At 36.6% G+C, this 22,193-nt stretch overlaps 1 protein-coding gene across 4 annotated transcripts in view; it reads right to left on the bottom strand.

Annotated features, from left to right (window-relative positions):
• Positions 1-21,660, bottom strand: part of kirrel1b (kirre like nephrin family adhesion molecule 1b) — a 40,067-nt gene extending 18,407 nt beyond the window's left edge. For 3 of the 4 annotated variants that reach the window (XM_084118649.1, XM_084118650.1, XM_084118652.1), the window contains exon 1: positions 21,367-21,653. In XM_084118649.1, the coding sequence (XP_083974775.1) occupies positions 21,367-21,424 (58 nt within the window). In that variant the 5' untranslated portion in view covers positions 21,425-21,653. Of the gene's footprint in view, positions 1-21,366 lie in introns of all 4 variants that reach the window. The other variant, XM_084118651.1, reaches the window with a different exon arrangement.
• Between the last annotated feature and the right edge of the window lie 533 nt (positions 21,661-22,193).

The following is a 22,193-nucleotide window of genomic DNA, read 5'->3' as shown; positions in this document are numbered from 1 at the left end:
ATTAAAATGATACATGACAGATTAAAAAAATTTGAGGAGTTCATCACAAGAGCATTTCCCCATGCATTTTAAATATCAGGGACATTTTTGCCCCAAACCCTAATTAATTTCTGACTCTGAAAAATTGCGTTAATGAATGTCTTTTTGTAATATTTCACCATTACATCATCGCAAAAAGATAATTCTGAAAAATTCAGTCGCTCTCTCTCTTCCTGCCTCTTTTTCTCCTCAGGCGCACGACACTCCTCCAGGATTATTGGTAACAGTCCAATTTGCTAATTAAGGCAAACCTCGTTAATAAAGGGAGGGGGGGAAAGAAAGGGTGTACCTCCAGAGGATTACATTTACAGCCGTAAAACAAAACTCTTCATCACACATAAAGGAATAGGTCACACCAAAATGGATATTCTGTCATCATTTACTCATCCTGATGTTGCTCCAAACCTGACTGACTTTTTTCTGTGGAACACAATAGGACAAATACCCAGACATAATGTCGGCCCACATCTGGTACGTGTGGAATCCACGTGTACCAGATGTGGGCCGGATCTGGGCCGACACTATGTTGCTGTCTGGGTAATGAAGAATGTAGCGGCTGCTCTTTTTTTAATTCAGTTGACTTTGGTGAAAGAAAGTCATACGGAAAGTCAAGGTCTCTAGACGTCGAGTTTCTGTCATAAAGCCAGCCTTCCCTTTTTGTAACCGTCTGTGCATTGTGATTGGACTGCAGGAGACATGACGTCATGTCTTTGCGGCACAGCTGCTTATGACATCGCTTAATGACACTGGCCTGTGTATCAGAACCCTGAAAGCAGCTTCACTGGGTTAACTAGTCATTAGTGATGCAGAAGTGTCCTCAGAACAAAGACACAACATCTGATCTCTGATTCATAGACTGATTCGTCTCTGTGTGTCTTTGAAAACTCTGAAGTATTTCCAGATGCTACAGTATAAGAACAAAATCCCTGAAGTGGTGCTGCCAAATTTTAAGCACTTACAAAAGCAGCAGAGCCAAATGCAAAACGTCATGGAGAGAGAGAGATAAACTGAGAATGACAATAATGTACCCTGTAGCACTCGCACAGAAACAGCCTTTTAATTATGTGCCGAGAGAGGTAAGCAAGAATACATGACTTTTAGTCAAATGGTCTCAGACGGAACATTCATCTGTCCACATCTTTGCTCGGGGCAAGTCTTGCTCTAATTTTACAGACAAATAAAAACTGTATTTTGTGTGGGTGTGTGTATAGTGTGATGTCCATGAGCATTTGTGTGTGAGTACTAATATGTCTAGGTCGGACTCAGGTACCACAACATTTACATCACTCTTAAATTAAAGGAATAGTTCATTTCAAAATGAAAATTCTGTCATTTACTCACCCTCAAGTTGTTTCAAACCTATATGAATTTCTTTCTTCTGCTGAACACAAAATAAAATATTTTGAAGAATGTCGATAACCAGACAGTTGATGGACCCCATTGACTGCCATAGTATTTTTTTTACTACTATGGAAGCAGACTGTATGGAAGTCAGCTGTCTGGTTAATGACATTCTTCAAAATATCTTCCTCTGCGTTCAGCAAAAAAAGAAATGCATACAGGTTTGAAACAACTTGAGGGTGAGTAAATGATGACACATTTTCATTTTGAAGTAAACTATTCTTTAAGTCACTGTCGACTTTGACCTTGATTCCTCGAGTCTATTCTAAAACTGGACTCCAAACTCATTTTCTCAATTTTAAGTCAGCATACCACAAGATCTTATAAACAGTGTAAACTATAAATTACACTATTTTTATTGACAATATAACCTTTCCTGTTTTTTTTAAATAAATAAAAGTAAATATTAATTGTGCTTTACATACACACACACAACTTATCTTCGAAGTGACTGTGTAGCTACTGCCAACTGAGATGGAAGTGTAATAATAACTTTTTTTTTTGAATGAATGAATGAATAATAAACTGTCTTCACCTCCTTCATTGCCTTTAATGGTGCTCTTCTGTCAAAGACACGAGTTGCTTTCAGTCAAGTCTAGCTACATTATTATGATCGCTTAGCTACTAGTGCTGTTGTGTTGTTGTGGTCTTAAAGGACTTTTTTTATTTGAACAACCTGTTCTACTGAGTGAATGATTCAAAGATTATTTGAATATGCATATGCATATGTGTGTATTTATATATACAAAATAATTATACACCGTACACACACATATATTATGCAAACACAAACTTTTATTTTGGATGCGATTAATCGCGATTAATTTTTTCCCAGCACTCAATTTTTTTTTTAAATCGACTCCCACTCTAATTTTTCCACAGTCAGTTTCTTTACTCTCTTCCCCACAGATAAAAACAGCCTGTCCTTGTTTATTGTCTGAAGTTCAGTGTTTTTATAGGGTCATTCTCGATGACGTGGTGTCCCTCTGCTTTGCAACCAACAAAAATAAACTTTAAATACTAATAAATCATAAAGTGTTTGCATTTGTATGATGAAAACAATCTGTAAACTGTTAAAAGTTAAACCTTTGTTTAAAATACATATTTAATTGACAATTTTTTTTTAACAAAATCTGAATGTTCCCACCATACACATGTAGCCTACAGGTATTGACAATTTAGTATCCTGGGATGTAATTGCAACAATACAACACAATATAACAAATAAAGTGGTTATATTGTGAATGTATATGTTATTTAACATACACACTTTTATTTATTTATTTTTACAAAAAAATATGTTTTGTTATTTAATATGCACACTTTATTTATTAATTACAAAAAAAAGTTTTATTATAAAAGAAAAAGAAAAGTGTGGATTTGTGCTAATTTGTCTGTGGTGTTACTGTCTTTCTTGGCAGTAATAGCCTATAGTAACACTACAGTAACACAGTAACACCTCATAAGCATAAGCACTAGTATTTGTCTAAAATTAATTAAAACCATAAACTGCTCAATATATGAAAATTAAATATTCAATAAAATTAATTTAATTTTAAAAAATTGTTTCCATTTTATCTCAGTAGGTGGGTAGCCTACATGTGTAGGCATATTTCATTTCCTGGTATCATGTTTTTTTATTTTTTTTATCTCTTTAGGAAACAAGGTAAGGTGAATAAAGGTCTCCAATTTCTCTCTATCCCAATTTCTCTCTATCCAATTTCCTGAGGGAAATTTAAGTGGAACAAAGGAGAGAAGCAAACAGATGAAATTTAAATTTTAGTTTTTCACAGAAAGCCTATTTTCAATCCTTCTCCCCTTCTGATTTCATCCCACTCTTCAAATATCATATTTTTTCACCTTACTCCTCTTTTGCTCGTCCTTCCTTTTCTTGTTTTGCATTTATGTGGATTACTCCTCCTCTATCTCCATCATTCACTCTGTCCATTCATACAGTATGCTTTTCCTTCTAAATCCCAGACTACTACCGTCTTCCCCTCTCTATCTCTATTTTTCCACCATATGCAGCATTATCTGTTCTTGAAGTGGAAGAATAATTTTAATGTAGGCCTACTTAAAATAGTTCTACACATCCCGATCAACCATTGCATTCTTATTAAATATTTGGCTAATTCATTTGTACTTTGGAGATTTCGCAGATTTCTGCTGGTTCGTTTCGCCAGTAGGTGGCGACAAGTGACTGTGTTTATGAATGAGTCATTTGCTCCAACGATTCATTCAGGAACGAAAGAGACTTAATGCGTACCAACATCCGTCCTAAATAGAAGATTATTAGAAAATAGAATTAGTGTGATTAAGTGTGATATTAATTTTAAAGGTAGTGCTCTTTGCGCTATACCAAATCATGAAAAATCCAAACTGAAATCCAACCAAAAACAGCCATCCCCAGTACACAAACACACACCACAAAATGTTCTTCTGTAAACAGCAGCATGTTGGGTACAGGGGTAACATGCTTCGGGACATTCAGCAAAACCACTCAAATGTCACTCAGTGTACTACGGGGCCTCAGGGGGATCTGGTGACCCTCGACATTAGCAGTGGCACAGAAACAGGACGGCGTAAAAGATTCGCCAAACGCCCTTCATTTCATTAATATTTCATTTCACACATCCCTCCCATCCCAGGAATCTCAAGTAAACTGATGCTCAGAGGAGCGGATGAGAGAGAGATTTAACCCCAGAGAAATGCGGCTGAAACATCAACATCTCCTCTCAGATATGTGTGTACATACCACTAATGAAGTCAGACATTTAAAAAACTAAAATTATGATGAAATGATGCTGTTTCTCCACAGAAGTAAGAGAGTGTTTTGTGAACGTCATAATGCATTTCTGTCAGGACCACTATCGTCAAATACGATTGACAATTAGCATAGAGTTTGGATTGGCGGTATGGTTCTGTTCTGGGCGAGAACTCCCTGCGCATCTATGCAGCCTAGCAGGGATAAGAGCAGGGAGAGCGGCAATAACTCCCCTTAGGGTAAACAGAACAGAACCAACATGAATGTATTGCAGATATCATTAATTCAAGGTTTTAAAGTACAACATAATTCGAGAATTTATTCTGATTCAAGGGGGATCAGAATGCCAAATACTGACTGACGAGAGGAGGAGCTGGGGATGGAGGAGGGTAATTCGCTCCTGAGAAATGTGATAGCTGCTGATAATACTGAAGAGCTTATAAGGCTCTTCAGTATTATCAGCAGCTATCACATTTCTCAGGAGCGAATTACCCGCCTTATATATGTATACATTGATAGGCGTTGTATTCCTATAGGTAGACGTGGATCAGCTGAGAGTCAGCTGATGCGAGCTTGACTAACGTCACCTGCCAGAACTGACGTTACGCTCGATGTTTATTTAGTTTCTTGAGGCCTCGACATACTGACCTCTTTGTGTCAACAGGCTGTTAGAAAGGTCAAAGGTCATCTCCATAGGGTGCAGGACACATGAGGGCACCCCGTCTATCATATTTACTTTCCTTCCCTGTATGGTTCCTCTGCGCCTATTTTCCACAGGCATTCTTTCTGGTATGTGAACTTTCTTCCTTTATTTATCTCTCCTGTCGTTTTCCAGCTCATCCCAACTGTCCGTTTCCTTTTTCCATTCGATAATCTCACTCACACACACACACTTTCTCTTTCTCGGCACTGAAGGAATGTGAAGCATTTCCTTTACCTCCCCCTCTCTCTCTTCTTTACTTTTCTTTCTCAGTTTCCATCTCACCTCATGCCTCTCAACTCATTCTCCTCCCTACCTCTCTTTTTTTCTGTTTTGGTCTCTTAATTAAAAATTTGAGAAAATGTTTGCTTTCAGCATCAGTCACCTCGGTGCAACGAAAACACAGAAAGGGAATAATTTATGCACTGTACTGTCATGTCATTTCTCATTTAGACTCTACTTATCTCACTCATTTTTTCTGCCTCACATTCTCAGATTTTAGCAAGTTGAAAGGGAATCTTTGCTGTTTCACCTTAAGGTTTGGACACTCTGACTGCATCCGAAATGGCACACTTCCCTACTATAGTATATAGTAGGCAAAAAACTGAATGTGACAAAAGAAGTATGTCTGAATTCAAAGTAAAAGAGTAGCCAAAAAGTACCCGGATGACCTTCTGGTGAGATTCTGAAGTGTGCATATGATGGACACTTTACTATCCCATGAGGCCACGGGAGAGGATTTATGAATGGCAGTGAAGCGATGTAACTGACGCTGGTAGGTCACATGATAATGACAAAATGGCGGATGTAGTACGTCCAGATTACTACTAATACGCTTGACGCTTCAAAATCATAAAGAGATCGTAAAACTAATCCATATTTCAGCGGTTTAGTCCAAATTTTCTGAAGAGACACAATCGCTTTTTATGATGAACAGATTGAATTTAGTCTTTTATTCACACATAGCATCCAAAAAAAACACTCAGAACACCTTAGCAACCAGATAGCAATACCCTGGCAACCACCCTAGCACCACGGCGGCCAATCCAGTACAGGCAATGACCACTAATGTTTAGAATTTTTTATATTCTACTTTTTTTGGGGGGGGGGGTTTTGGACACAGTCCCAGTCAAGATTCTTTTCCCCCTCCCCCAACAAATTTAAATTCAAATGGACATATTCGAATGACAAAGAGAGCATCTGCAGTGTGACATATTCGGCTCGCCAGCGCACCACCGAAAAACTAGAACATGCAGAGGGTCGTCTCCCGAAAATCCAGCACGCCCTCCTCTTTCTCTCTCTCTCTCTCCATACATCCAGTTATCTCTTACACTGTTTCTATCCATTCTCCCACATTCTTCCCTCTACCGCTTCCATCCAAATCCTAAAGTTCTGTCGCCATAGCAACAACTGTCGTCTGCGAAAATTACCCCCAAAAATGCTCTCTTTATATGCGTGCTGGTTGCAGCCCACCCTCTGCAGACTGTCTCCAGTGATGGTGTTTAGGGAGAATCAGCGATATTGAGAATCAGCAAATTAATTCAAAGAGAAACACAAACGACAAACCATTAAAAGTATAGCAACACACAGATGGATGGATGCATCCTCTCAGAATCAAGCAGAAAATACAAAGAGATTCTGAAAGCAAAGAAAGAATGAACAGGTATCATGATGGGGAGAGCCATCGCCATGGTAACAGAGAAACGAGTGAGCGCGAAAGCGGGGTAAGGAGGTAGACAGACAGAAGGGGGGGGAAGCATGCCGTCACCATGGTAACTAAAGAAGAGGGTATCCTGAGAGAGACAGACAGGCTAAAAAACACAAAAGACACATTAAGGAAGAGGGAAATCACATCTCTCGTTATCTTCTCTCTCTTGCTCTCGTTCCCTTCCTCTCGGTTCTCCACTGCACCCACTCATTCAAGCAGAGCTGCTTCCATTTGCAAATCTAATGTGTGTATGTGTATGTGTGCGCATGAAAAAGAGCAGTGATTGAGTGCATGTGCATGTGTGTGCGCTGCATGTGAACTTGTGGAACTGCAGAGGGACAGAACATGTGTGTGTGTATCTGAACAAAAAGGAATTTATCAACAAGCTATTTCTGCTGATTAGATAAAATCAAATATCATCCCCAGTGAAAAATAAATATACCAAAATGTATTTGAAATACATTAATTTTATGCTAAGTATACTACAAATACATTTACATATGTACTTAACATAAATATACCCTGCAATTGTACTTTTGGTATACTAAATTGATATACTTAAAGTCTGCTAAATTTTGTACTTAAAGGGAAAGTTCACCCAAAAATGAAAATTCTGTCATTAATTATTCACCACGTTTGAGCTTCTGCAAGAACCAATGAGGTTCATTCTCATGCGTCAAGCACGCACAGTAGAACTTCTGTTTATGTTCGCTGATCAATTTTTATATTTGAATAAAAGCCTAAATTCAATCTGTTCATCATATAAAGCGATCATGTCTCTTCAGAAAATTTGGACTAAACCGCTCAATTCATATGGATTCGTTTTACGTTTTAAGCATCAAAGTGGTAGTTGCTTAGACTGTCAATGGAGGGACATAAATATCTCAGATTTCATTAAAAATATCTTCATTTGTGTTCCGAAGAAGAAGGAAAGTCTTACAGGTCCGGAACGACATGAGGGTGAGTTATTAATGACAGAATTTTCATTTTTTAGGTGAACTACTGCTTTAAAGCACTTTAGTTATCCGGTAGTAATTCTGAGGTCCAACTAAAATATATATTTACATATATTTGATTGTGCTAAAGTGGAAGTATTGCAAGAATACTTTTGGTACACTTTAAATATTTAGCATTAAAAGACTGATATTAAACAATGTTCATACTATCCTTACTAATAGTGATATTAAAACACATTTTAGGCTTAAAGTGCCCCTATTATGCTATTTTAAAGTTCCCTAATGTTATTTTGGAGTCTCCTACAACAGAATTACATGCAACAAAGGTCAAAAAACTGTTTCATTTTCTCATAATATATATTTGCACATCACCACATTTTCAGTGATTCTCAAACGACTCGTCAGATGAATCAATCTCTCTAAATCCCTCCTTTCCGCGAGCAGCTCTGCTCTGATTGGCCAGACAGCTCATCCTGTTGTGATTGGTCTACCGGGTGCAGCGCGTGTGTCGAAAACAAAACCGCCCATTGCCATAACAATGTCAGCTCTTGGTGTCCTGAACATGGACTGTAAAAAAATATGGACGTAGTGTCCGTGACATCACCCGTAGGTTTCTGAAGAGTGTTTTTGAAGCCTAAAGTGGACGGAGTCGGCCGTCGCCATCTTAGCAGCGCGTCACCATGCGTCACTCCCGGATAAACAAAAATGGGCAAAGAGGCGGGACGTGGGTGGAGTTGAGCTCAACGTGACTGCTGACTTGAAGAAGTAAAGCCAATAGTTAAAGTCCGCGTGAACCGGAAGTTGCAAACGACTTTTCTCCAGTGCTGTGACGTATTTCCCAGTGAAACGGAATATTGAACAGAGGGCAGGGTTTTACTCTAGCGCTCCTCCTCTCCATCTCTCGCTCATTACAGACTAACGGTTTGAGGGGAGTGGTTAAGCGTTTCCCAACCCAAGTCCTCAAACCTACGTCATCAGAGAAGGGACGCCATTCCAGACCGGAAGTAACTTTTCAGACTTTGATTAAAGATTACGACGGCAAACAATTTTTTTCTGTGTTTTAACTTGCACGGATTAATTGTTCACCACAAGACTAGTAATATGCGCTAACAAAGTAAATAGGGTCAATTTTGATTTCAGTTGGACTTTAAAGTTCATGTTTTTGCCCTTTGAAATACTATAATAGTTAAAAGACACAACTAAAAGTGAGACTATGTGTATTGTGATGCATTATTATTCTGCTAGTTAAAAATGTATTATCATGTAGTAACTTACAATATTGCTCTGAGCGTGTGTGTGACAGTGATTCATATGCATACATGTCAGTCAGTGCCGCATCGCACGTCAAGTTCGTAGAGAGCTTTATTAAGTCAATTTTAAATTCTGATTTTTGCCGCCTCTCAAATGGGTTAAACCACAGATATTACCTAAGAAGTTCAAGTAAATGCACTAGAAATCCACGCTCATTCAAGGGTGTGCATCTATTGCATGGACGGAGAGAAAGCACTGACACCTGCAGGATTTCATCTGACGGTACTTTTTATTTAACACTAAAAAGTTAAATAAAGCATATATAGTCTATGTACCGCAACGGTACCGCAGAACGAGTGTAGCCTCTATATCTATAGACGTTTTTAAATCTGAAAAATTGTCAGACATCCATGAGTGCATGTTCACAGAGGAAAACAACTGAAAAACAGCACTGGTTGTTCTCTCGATACTCGACAACGACGGAATCCAACGGCGTGGGCGAAGGTATAATGCTTGTATTAAATTGTATGAATTAATAAAAAGTACAAACACGGCAGAGATGGCAAGTTCAGCAGCTGGAATTAGCTGAGGTGACGTGATGGCTAACAGACAGCAGACGAACGGCTAGTAGTGACATCAGCGGTAATCCACCTGTCACTCAAGTGGCCACACCCTTAATTATGCAGAATTTTAAGGCTTAATATAATTTAAACGGATGAGTTCTAAAAAAAAATTCACCCCCCTCACAGTTGTCATGAAGGCCAAAATTAGCTATATAGACCAAAACCACTTTTTGCACCAGGCTGTAAACATTTTTTTCTGCTGTAAAGTTGGACATATTAACATGGGGGAGATAAAGATTTGACTCACTTTTGCATCCAGCCTCAAGCGGCCAGTCGATGAATTGCAGTTTAATTAACTTCCGTGCCTACACCGTAAACTAAACGAACAATGGCGTTGATTTTACCATATCAATCTGAGCGCGAGTCCGATTATGAAACACTGGAAGAACTAGTTATTCAACCTGAACCTCCATCGCAATGACTCGAGTAGGACGTTTCTCAGTGATACGCTACTCAGTTTGAGGTACATTATGAGATGTTGCAACTGTAATTCCTCACCATCAGCATAAACAAGTGCATGTCCATCAAACAAACCGATTATTTTACTTGTACTTATTTATTTACTGAGTATTTTTCTAATTTATTGCGGTGAACATGTGGAAACTGTATGAATGAATGATGTAACATAAACGTTGGTAAAACAAATCTTGCTCCATGCTTAATCTTTACTCAAAGTAGTGAGAACGACAGACAATCTGCATTAATAGACACAGTTTTAGGTAATAGTGGCCCACAACTGATCAGCAGAAGTATTTCAGGAAGACAGTAATAATGTGAGTTAACCAGTTAGCAGGAGACCTACACAATATAAAACTCAAAACTAAGTATTTTGAACACCATCTTTCAGGCAAGAAGGCCATTATTCAGCAAGTCAGAAATCACTCCCAAAACCAATTGCTGACTTCGTAAGCACAAAACCCTCTGCTTCCCATGACTGCGAGGCTGTTGTGAGAACAATGTACTGATTTTATAAGTTTGGGATGTGTATTCCTTCTCTGTCATTTGAAGAATTCTGGGAATCCTTCAGCCTAATGTCAATGGATCTGGACCTCTGCCCTAAAGGTTGCAAGTTCAGTTACAAATAGAGATGACCCAAACACTGAGACACGATTACAGTGATTAATCCTGCTCTATCTATTCTGCCCTTGAGATACAAACTTAACCCCGAGCTGCTGTGGGAGGAACTGTCCCTGCAATACATTTTCTGCAAATCACTTTAGATGACTAACTAACCAATAGACTGTCTTCTAGAGGCAAAAACAAATACCATCCAATGCTGACATCTCAAACCAATTGGATAGAATTAATGAAATAATTTTGGAATAATCATAATAAAAAAACATTGTTTATTACACTGTTACACAATTAGAAGACAACTCCTTTATATTATAAATATGTAAACAAATATTAAACTTATTCAAGCAAACCTCTGTATTCTTGAGAACTTGTTCAGCTCAGATTGAGTAATGATTTTTAAAGAAATTATGCATCGGCTTTATACATCAAACATTGTGTGAAAGGTTTAATACAAAGGATCTTTTTTCAGACTCTGGAATGCCAATGTCACACGTAAAGGTCACTTAGCAGCTAGATAATAAAATAATAATAATAATACTGGATGAATCAGTGTTTTTTTTAACAAACCTCTTGAATGAATGATTCAATAGCCGCGTTTCAATGGAAACACGTCAATTTAGCAAAAACTCCCATTTATCGCAAAAAAAGTTTTTACGCTCGCATTAGGTGGTTTTTCAGGCAATTCAAAAAATAAATATTTTGCAAAACTGCAATGGAAACAGTTTTTGCGCATTTACAGGTCACCTGACGTAGATGACGCGGTATATTTGGACAGAATACGAGACAGAGTTCTTTATTAAATTCATAAAAGACAAACGAATTACAGGAATACTGGATTCTAAACCTCAAATAAATGCTACAATCAAAACCTCGAAGCAGATATGAGTGAGAAACGCCCAAAGTATAAGGGTCTTTCCTTACCATTAATGATTTGATAACACACATAGGCCTACGTCTCCTTCGATTAATAATAATGGCCAGTGCAGTGGCTGGAATATACATAAACCTACCACCATCCGACTTTACTTATCGCAAGAGGAAAAAATGGCGTTTTAGTCGCATAACATCGGTAATGGAAACGCTGTATTTTCGCAATAATTTTTAGTCGACATTTAGAAAAAATCCCAAAAGTTTTTAACAATCACTTGAAGCCTCCTACTGGTGAAACGATGTATCGCTTCCATTGACAGTGTTCATGTCCAAACTATAAACTTTTATCCCAGTACTACTGTGATAATATGAATATTTGTAACACAGAAATAACTATACTGTGTGTGGTTGAAAAGACTGTTCGTGAAGCTGTTTCATACATGATAACTGCTCTCAATGGCGGTGTGATTTTGTCAAAGGTTTAATAGACACAGGCGAATCGTTTTCATTTAGGAATGAGATTGCATGGGTGTTTGAATCGAGATCGCAAATGTTTGTTTAATCGTGCAGCTCTAGATAACAGTATAAAACTGAATTAGTGAAAATAAAGAATGATGCTACTGCTAAAAATCCTATTTCTATGAAATTTGGCTCATCAGAATACTTGGTATTCAAAAACAGTCTTAGGTTATTTTGGATTTTTTTTCTCATTAATTTCATTATGGTACTCATAATGATGATGATAATGATGTAAAAATGTTGTTTTACAAAGGCCTACATTTGGCCTCAACATGGTTCCACTGGGGGAAATTGTAAACTTCAGCATTATCATACATTTAAAAGAACAATGAGCAGAACTAGAACAAAGGAAGCACATATATTTTGGCTTGCTATTTCATGTAGAACTGGATTGCCAGGATCCATTTAAACATGTCAATGGCAAATGTCAAATGCATGAAACCATGTCAAAGATCACCTTAAGGCGAGCAGTAAACCTACTGGAAGCAAAACCTAAAAACTGCTGTTTTATAAACACATGAAATTCCTATGTAAATATAAGTTTTACCTGAGCATCAAAATATATTTCATATATTTCTTCCCTTATTTCCTTATGTCTAATAATTTAATATTTGTATTATGTTAAAGCATGTGCATGTGAAGTGAGCACATTTATACCGCTTCTGTATTACTACTTCATTCATTTTTGGTGAGTATTGCTGTTTCTGCAAAATCCTATGTACATTCATTCTCCGTGTGTCATGTTTTACTACGGTCCGCAGTCTTGTGCATGAAAGGTGCTTTGTGTTCCTGCGGCTCTCTGATTGGGCAATGGTGACGAGGGTGAGTCTCTGATTGGCTGAGGTACTTTGTTCCGTCCATTTAGCTCTTGTCCCTCCCTGAGATCGTTCTCACCTCATTTGCTCTCTTTTTTCCCTTCCTCTCCCTCCCAACCTATAACATATCATATATTTCTGTAAGTTTCTGCCATTCCCTTTGTGAGTTGCTATGGTTACCAGGTCTCTCGCACTCCCCCAGTTCACCCCTTCTCCCTCCCTCTCTGCCTCTGCTTCTAGGGTTGCTATAGTAACAGATTTACTTAAAAAAGAGACAGCGCAAAAAAGAAAAAAATTCCCCCTTCATGCCTCCCGCTCTTCCTCGCTGATAACTGCAGTGCTCTCGCACATACATTCACATATACTAACAACAATGCATCAGTAATGACATCATCAATATATTACATAGAGCACACCATAGACAAAATAATACAATGAATATTCATAGAAACCAATGAATACTGAGTCCATCTCTCTCAGATCTAGCACAAACATTGTTTCCATTCTCATTCAGTAAGTTCATGCACATCTATAATATCAATTAAGACCAATTAACTGTTAAGGCCGAGACACACCAAGCTGACGGCTGGCAGTCGGGCAATGTCGGGCCATTTTTGATCGTCGGTCGGCTTAGTTTTTGGCTCTAGTCGGACGCCATCATGGTTTTTTGGGCCGATTTATTATGTTGAATCGGCATCGGGCCTTCAGTGAGAGAGAGAACTCTGATTGGCTGTTCAGCTTAGCGAACAAGTCAGTGCACGAGAATAAAAGCGAAATTGAAGAAAGCGAGCAAAGTCAGGATGGCACAGACAGCAGGCTGTTATAATTTTACATCATCTTACCTGAGCCTATCAAATATTTTCATAATAATATGAGCCGACTGGATCAGCGTGATTGATTTAAAAAATGATAAGCAAGCGCTGCATTGTTTGTATGTCTGCAGTCCTAGTTTCAGTTTCCCTTTTTGAATGACGAAAACGGACTATTGATACCTGCAGATATAGACAGTTATTTACATACACGCAGGCACAGAACGCACATGCGAGTTGACAGCCGCCTGTAGTCCCTTTGGTGTGTTCAAGCGCAGCTTTTGGCCGAGACGCAGCCGACGCAAGGCAACAGTCTTCTTTCGTTGCCGCTAGTTCTTTGACATCGGCTTGGTGTTGGTGTGTCCCGGCCTTTAGAGACCACTGTTGGGATTCTGGATCATGAAGGCACACACTGAGAGCACATGCTCTCAAAATCAAACTCAAAGTTACAGTATCTTTCGCTTTTATTGAGGTAATTTTTTATAAAAGAGAAACCGGGGCAAGCTATCATTCTTTTTATTCCAGTAAATATTTCTTGAATAAATTTGGTTTTGAAAGAAAAAACAAAAAAAACACATTTACCTTTTGTGACCCAATGGGAACCTACTAGTTATTAACACTAACTTACAAATAAATATGTAAATATTAGTTTAAAAAGCCACCAAATATATATTTGTATTTAAAATGTACCTAATGGCTTTACAGCAGTAATGTAAGCCATTAAACAATTATGAATCACAAAAATTATATTCATGAAACTGCATGAATAGAATATCAAAATTGATCAATATACTGTCTTACACATTATTTTGTACTACCAAAATTATACCACTCTTATTTTAGTATTGTCACAATATTATGTAGTTTTTATTATATTATATTATATTATATTATATTATATTATATTATATTATATAATATTATATTATATTATATTATATTATATTATATTATATTATATTATATTATATTATAGTTTAAAAATAATTTATTTAATTTAATTTAATTAGTTTTAATTTTGTATGTTCTGTTTTTTATTTTAATTTTAATTTCAGTTCAAGTTTTTGTAATTTTATTAATTTTATTAATTTGAGTTATTTTAGTACATCAAGAGTAAAATAAATAAATAAATAAATAAATCTAAATAAAATAAAATAAGTTTAAGTTTAAGTTTTTTTTTTTATCAAGTTTTTTTTCTTCCAGTTAATGTGTATAGCCTATTTTATTTAAGTCAGTGTTGCCAGATTGGAAATGTCCAAGTATCGTACCAGAAGCTCAAAATTATCGTATTTGGAAGAAAATTATCGTACATGAGTCAAACATACAGAATACAGCTATTTATTGACCAAAAACTTTTTGACACGACATGAAAATGACTTTATTGCTAAAATATCAACCAACCTCAGCTTGGAAAAAACTGACCTAAGCGCCGCGGAAGGAATGTTAACTTTTTTCTTTTTTTTTTCTTCTTCTTGCAAAATATACAGAGATGACATGTTAACGATATACAACTTTGTATACAATATACAAAAAGAACATTAACTTGAGCAGTACTTGATTACAAATACGATAATTGTCGTACGTCTGGCAACACTGTCAAGTGTTTGTTTTTTAAGGTTAAAGGGTTAGTTCACCCAAAATGGATCAAATGAAAATTCTGTCAGTAATTACTCACCCTCATTTTGTCTTACCCAAACCCGTAAGACTTTCGTTCATCTTTGTAACAGAAATGAAGGTCTTTTTAATGAACGACAGCACCACGACGCATGCATGTTGTGTTGACGCGAAAGCAGAGGTTGTTGCGTGAATGCGTCAAAGATTAATATTTTGTAAATTAAGTGGAAAATTATATAAACACGCGTACGTCATAGTGCTGTCGTTCATTAAAAATACCTTCATTTGTGTTCCAAAGATGAACGAAAGTCTTACGGGTTTGGAACAAAATGAGGGTGAGTAATTACTGACAGAATATTTATTTTTTGGTAAACTATCCCTTTAAATATAATTAAAAAAATCTAATTGAAATTGTAAAACAGCAACAGACAAGCTTTAAACTAGGTGTTTGACACACAACCTTATAGTTAGGCTACTTTTGACAACTCACCCTGGTCTTTATAAATACAATTCTTTGAAGCTATCATTGTGTATCACAAAACCCCTTAGAATAATACCACACTATTAGATGTTCACATGGTTACAGTGTAAAAATAGCTGGACAAATGTGTGTTCGTGTGCCTTTGAGTATGTATGCATGTACACCTGTATTCACAGTCTCCTCCTGTATCCACAAAATCTCATTCTTGTCCAAACGTGCACGTATGTCTTCACACCTGTGCCCCAGTTATTCATCTAACAAAATTACTGCTGCCTACCAGTAACCCACTGGAGAGATCTCCAGCCCAGACAGATCTGGGACTGATATTTCTTCTACACAAGCATTTAAATGAGATGTTTCCTGATGATCATCTCTGCACTGAAATTAACAACTGTCTGGTCTTGTATTAGACACGTATATGTATATACCAGTCCATGCACAAATAACTATATATAAACAACTATTGCAAGTGTGTCAAGCAACATGGTGCACACTAATAATAATATACTATGCAAAGCAATCAGCTCTTTATAAATAGAAATCCAGGCATTTGGAGCCGGCATTCCATCACTGTAGTTGTTATAAGTAAACACTGCTTGGTTCATCTGCCAAATAAATGTAATGCTCACTAGTTTCGCAAGTAATTAAACAGACTTGCATAGCTAAAAATATCAACTGCAATGCATCAATGTTTCTCTTACTGTCTCACATTGGTGTAAGTGTCATCTAAAATAAATGTTCATTATTAAAAAATTGCAGGGAAACATTCACACACTGGAATGCCACTGGTGCATGAATGAAAAAAATGTACATGTACAAAGTTATGACTGAAATAACCTGTAGCCAGTCTGACTAGATAACTTCACACAACTTCTACAGTAAATGTTAATTAACCTTTTTGATATTCTTTGAAAATTTACATCAGTCACATTAAACATTTATGTCTCAACAAATCGCACAGTGCATACAAGAGCAAGGTAACATTGGTCCTGCTGTTTCCACCTGGTATTAGATGCGTTTATAAGCATACGGTTTTGGAGAAATTTTAATATTAAAAGGTATTAGTGTTCTATACATTTCCACTCCTCACTTATTAATTTTTTTAATTCAATTTCCACAATGGTAACACTTGCCCGCCCACTTTTTTAGCTGCGTTGTTTCCTTAAGTATTTTTTCCATTAATTTCCCCCAGTGATTTTAAAAAAAGTGTTTGTGAAAGCGTTATAAGCCCTGGCCATTTTTTGTTTGTAACTTTAGGACATGGTTTGAATTGTTAACATTAGTTAATGAATCTAATAACTAACATGAACTTACCATGAGCAATACTTCTGTATTTATTAATCTTTGTTTATCTTAGTTTATAAAAATACAGCTGTTCATTGTTTGGTAATGTTACTTCACAGTGCATTAACTATGTTAACACATACTGTACAACTTTTGATTTCAATAAGGCTATAGCCTAAATGTTGAAATGTTGTAGAAGTGCAGTTTACTAATATTAAATGTTAACTAATGTAGTTAAATAGTTTAATAAATATAACATTATTGTAAAGTGTTACAGATTTTTTATACACCAATTCAGACGTCTCGTGAGTTCAGTGTTGGACAGGTCAGTTTAAACCATAGGTTTAAACCATTCATTAAATTGAATCGGTTCAAATGAATCATTAGTTCGGACTATCTTGAGTCTCTCCATCATTGTCTGACTCCAGTTTGAACATAAACACTGACATTTCCAGTGCATGTCTGTGTGAGGTAAAAGGACACGAGCTCTTGAAGCTCCGCCCCCTGTGCTGAGAGCAGCAGCTCATTTGCATTTAAAGGGACACACACAAAAACGGTGCGTTTTTGCTCACCCTCAAAAAGTGACAATTTTAACATGCTATATAAGAATATCTGTAGGGAATTTTGAGCTAAAACTTAACATACACACTCTGGGGACATCAGAGACTTATTTTACACCTTGTGAAAAGGGCATTATACCATCCCTTGAAGCAAAAAAGTATTCGAAAATCGGACAAAAACAGAAAGGTACAAGACTGTGTACTCAATGGCTTTAGTGAGGGAAAGAACTACAATCCCATGAAGCACTGCAAACAGCATGATCGAATTAAAAATGGAGAAATATAAACTATTCATTTAAAAATGTTGATTATATATAAAAACAATATATTTGAAGTTTTTTTATTGCAAAATATGCATATATATTAAAATATTTAAGTATTTTGAGAGCTTGATTACATTATTTGCAGTGCTTCATGGGAGTGGGCGGAGCTAACGAGATATTTTGCTAGTGTCTGGTGGAATATTCTGTACAGCATCATGGGTAATGTAGTTTTTCACCACAAATTCCACTGTTAAACTTTATTTTATTTTAAATTATTTATAATTTATAATTATTTTAAAACTAAGTTCAAATAATGCGGGCTATGGCTTCAACAGAAGCAAATATATCAATGAACAACTTCGTAGCTCACTGTAAGGCTGTCTTGAAAGGTTTATAAGTTATCGTTAAAAATCTATTTTACTATGGACAAAATAGAATGGCTTTTTTACTTTCAGAACTGTTGCACTCATATAACAGCAAATTCCAGTGCACTCAACTGTAAACAATCCTTCAAACTCATTTTGCACACAGAATTGCCGAGTTTACCTAATTTACCTTTACATTTACCTCATGTTGTGACGTATAGGCAAAACAAATGTTTGCCACACCCTGAACTGAAATTCTGAAAACTGAAGCTAAATTATTTCAAATTAATTTATATAAATCATAAATAGGCCCAAATAAACGCTGATTCTGCCATAGTGAAAGAATACAAAAAGGTGTGTGTGTGTGTGTGTGTGTGTGTGTGTGTGTGTGTGTGTGTGTGTGTGTGTGTGTGTGTGTGTGTGTGTGGCCTGATAAACCCTAAATTATGAGGATTATTGGCTCCCCACAAAGATGCCAATATCCAAAATCCGTGTCCTTGTGGGAAATTATTGGTTCTCAATTATTGGTCATTTTCTGAAAATGTGGAAAGTTTTCTGTGATGGGTAAGCTTAGGGGTAAGGGATAGAATCTACCGTTTGTACAGTATAAAAACCAATAAGTCTATGGAAAGTTTTCATAAAACATAAAAACCCAGCATGATCATTCTTATGGAATTTATTGAATTCAATTCAAAGAGACCGTGTATGTAAAAATGTATTCATAAAGCGACTTATTACGAATTAATTCTGCTCTTATTTCTTGAATGTTTTGACAATAAGGCAAACTGGAAAGAACATCAACACCAACAAATAATGCCAAAGATCTAAAAAGGTCAGCATTTCTCTTCTGTACAGTCTGGTCACATGGTCACGGTGCGTTTACACAAAGGCTCTTGAGATCACACCAGGAATGTTAAATGATAATACTGCAGACTAATTAAAAAATAACATCATTTTCCTCTTCTGTCCTCCCTCCGTCTTTTCTTTCCCTCCCTTTGCATTCCTTCCCTTGACAGATTGAGTCGGGCCTGTCTCCTTATCTCTCCATCACGCTATCCCTCCATCACAACATGTCTGTGTCACTTGGTGCTCTCACTCGAAATCAATCCATCACTCTCTCTCTCTTTCTCTCCTCCGAATCCCTCCATCAGAGAAAGTTGCTGACACTTCCTGCAAACAGGTCTCACCTCCCTCAATCTCTTTCTTTCATCACCTCTCTGTCTCTCTCTATACCACCATCTTCACATGAAAATCTGCTAACAAGTATGAGATCTGAGAGAACACACTCTCTGATCTTCACATACACACCTAAAGATATTTGCAGACACACCGGTTGAAAGAAGAAGCACAGAATGGCTGTGTTATTATCTCTAATGTTCTGTTGAGGTTGAATCTGCTGTCTTTACATATGGAGCTCATGGGACCCCAGTGATATGAGTCTAATAGCAGTTTCCCTTCAGATTATACATGTTCTTCTATTCTTCTGATAATAAAGAAATAGAAGGCCTCTCAAAATTGGCATCAATTGGCAAATTGGCGATAAATAATGAAATACATAGAAAGCACAGTGTTACTCACACAACGACAACAGGATAACAAACGACACAAACATTAGCACAAAAAAATTTATGTATAACAAAATAAAATACATTTTAAATAAATAATGGTAACACTTTACAATAAGGTTTCATTTGTTAACATTAACTTCATTACTGAATGTGAACTACCAATGAAAAATAATTCTGAAGAATTTATGGTAACACTTTATTTTAAGGTAACGTAGTTACACGTTACTATGTTACTATGTTACTATAGTAATAACAGTTAATTATGCATAAACCAAACCGTAACTCTATAGCAAGTACATAATTTTACTCAGTGCTCACGTAAGTACAATGCAACTGCGTCACCTTAAAATAAAGTGTAACCGAGTTTATTAATATTACCTAATTCTAACATTTACTAATATCTAAATCAAAAGTTGTATCTGGTAATATTATTTAATGGACCTCAGCTAAACTGAACTAACAATGAAAAGTTGTATTTTTATAACCCTTATAACAAAGATGTAACAAATGCATTGCTCACTGTTAGTTAATAATGCATTAACTAACATTAACTAATGGCAACCTACTGTAAAGTGTTACCTAAATAACTTATAATACAAATTAGATTTTATTAGGCTACTATTACTTTTTAAATAAAATCCAAACAAAACTGTTCATTCAGGGAATTCTGGGAATGTCCCTTTCTCCATAAACTATATAACAATTATATAATTATTATATATATAATTAATATTATAATATAATATTATATATATAATATATATATAACCAAAATTATATATATAATTTTTATTTTTTTATATTTTTTTTACTAATAACAAATATTATAAATATCATTGAATAAGAGTTTACTATAGAAGCACACTAAATATTTTAAGGTAGCCTAGTTCATAATGTTTTATTTCTAATAACACGTTTTTTAAATATTTTGTTAAAATTACATGCATATCTTACATTAGGCCTACATATGTAACGTGTACATGTCTTACATATTTAGATGCATGTATAATACATCGCATTATTTTCAGTTAGCCTAATATTTATTTATTTATTTATTCCCATGCATTCTTGGCGGCAAAGCGAAGACCAATTTTTCATTCTCATTGACTTTACTTCACAGTCACTGCTACACTTTACACTACAGTCACGTTCGTCCGCGGACCTCTTCTATAGCCATGCACTGAAATTCGCGCACACGCCGTGTTTTCTTCCCAGTCAAATATCCCGTCACCGGTGATGAGTCCCAGGGTTTTCTACTGCACCGCGCACGCGAGCAAGACGGGAGGCACGAGACCCTGCACTACTGTAGCGCGAGATGCACGGCAGCGGATCGGAGGTGTTACAAACATGATCCTGCAAGCTACCATTAATAAGTAGGCTAATAAAAAAGGAAATATAGCTACTGAGTCAATAGAATTTTGATTTCTCTAAAAAACATAATTTTGCTCATTCAAAATTATTATAATTTACACACACAGAAGGTCACCAGTGGGTGATACCGTTTAAAATCCACTATTTAAAAACCTTGACATGAGACCATACAACAAAGCGCTATTTAACCTATAGCGTTACCATAGTAACAAAGTTAAAACACCTTCAGCAGCGCGCGAGCGTGTGACAGAGCAAGAGAGACGGACAATTTAATTGTATTTAATTGTACAGAGTCATTTGGTCCCTTGTGAAGATACTCGTGTCTTACCTCTGTGAACACTGATGGCCAAAGTTAAAATCCAGAGGCAAGTCATGCTGAAGCCCATCTGCGCCTCTGTCACTCAGTCTCTGTCTCACCATCAATTCATCTTCACACTGGACTCTGGAATCCCGCGAAGCGCTGCTGACAATGTCATTCGCGTGCAGACGGTCTGCGCTCATTCAGCGCGCGTCTCTTTTCTCCTCAGCAGAAGCGAGTGAGATGTGTGGAGGAGTGCGCTGGAAAATCTCTTTCTTTCAGCAAATCTCAGTTTTTGATTGTTGAGGAGAGACGCAGCGCTCTGAGATCATCGGAGGACTCGCTCGGTACTGCTCTCTCTCTCTCTCTCTCTCTCTCTCTCTCTCTCATTGCGTTTGTCGTCCTTACACGCTGCTCAATGTCACAGCTCGGCAGATCATATACAACCATGCGGGCATAAAATTTCATATTCAGACGACCAAGATTATTCAGTAAGGACTAAGGAGCAATTTGACTCAGGATGAGACTGAACAGCCCCAGTCATCCTAAATATACAGTATAGGGGAGACCGGGGCTAGTTGTCACAGGGGCAAGTTGTCACAATGGCTACTGTCGTCCAATTGCAAAAGTATTTGATTTCTCTAGCATAGATTTCATACACATGGTTCACAGTTTTCATTAATTCGGATATTTTTTGTGAATTCTCTTCTCCAAATTAAATGACAAATTTCATACTATATATTTTTTAAAAGCAATTGGGTTAACAAAGGAAAAATAATACCATGTTATGAAATTACATTTTACTAAAAAGGTGAACTGTGCTCTCAAAACATCAAATAATTTTTTTCACAGTGGCA

This window comes from Abramis brama, assembly GCF_963993115.1.
Source record: "Abramis brama genome assembly, chromosome: 7".
Lineage (NCBI taxonomy): Eukaryota > Metazoa > Chordata > Actinopteri > Cypriniformes > Leuciscidae > Abramis > Abramis brama.
The sequence above is the reverse complement of the archived record's forward strand: the minus strand, read 5'-3'. Positions and strand labels throughout refer to the sequence as shown.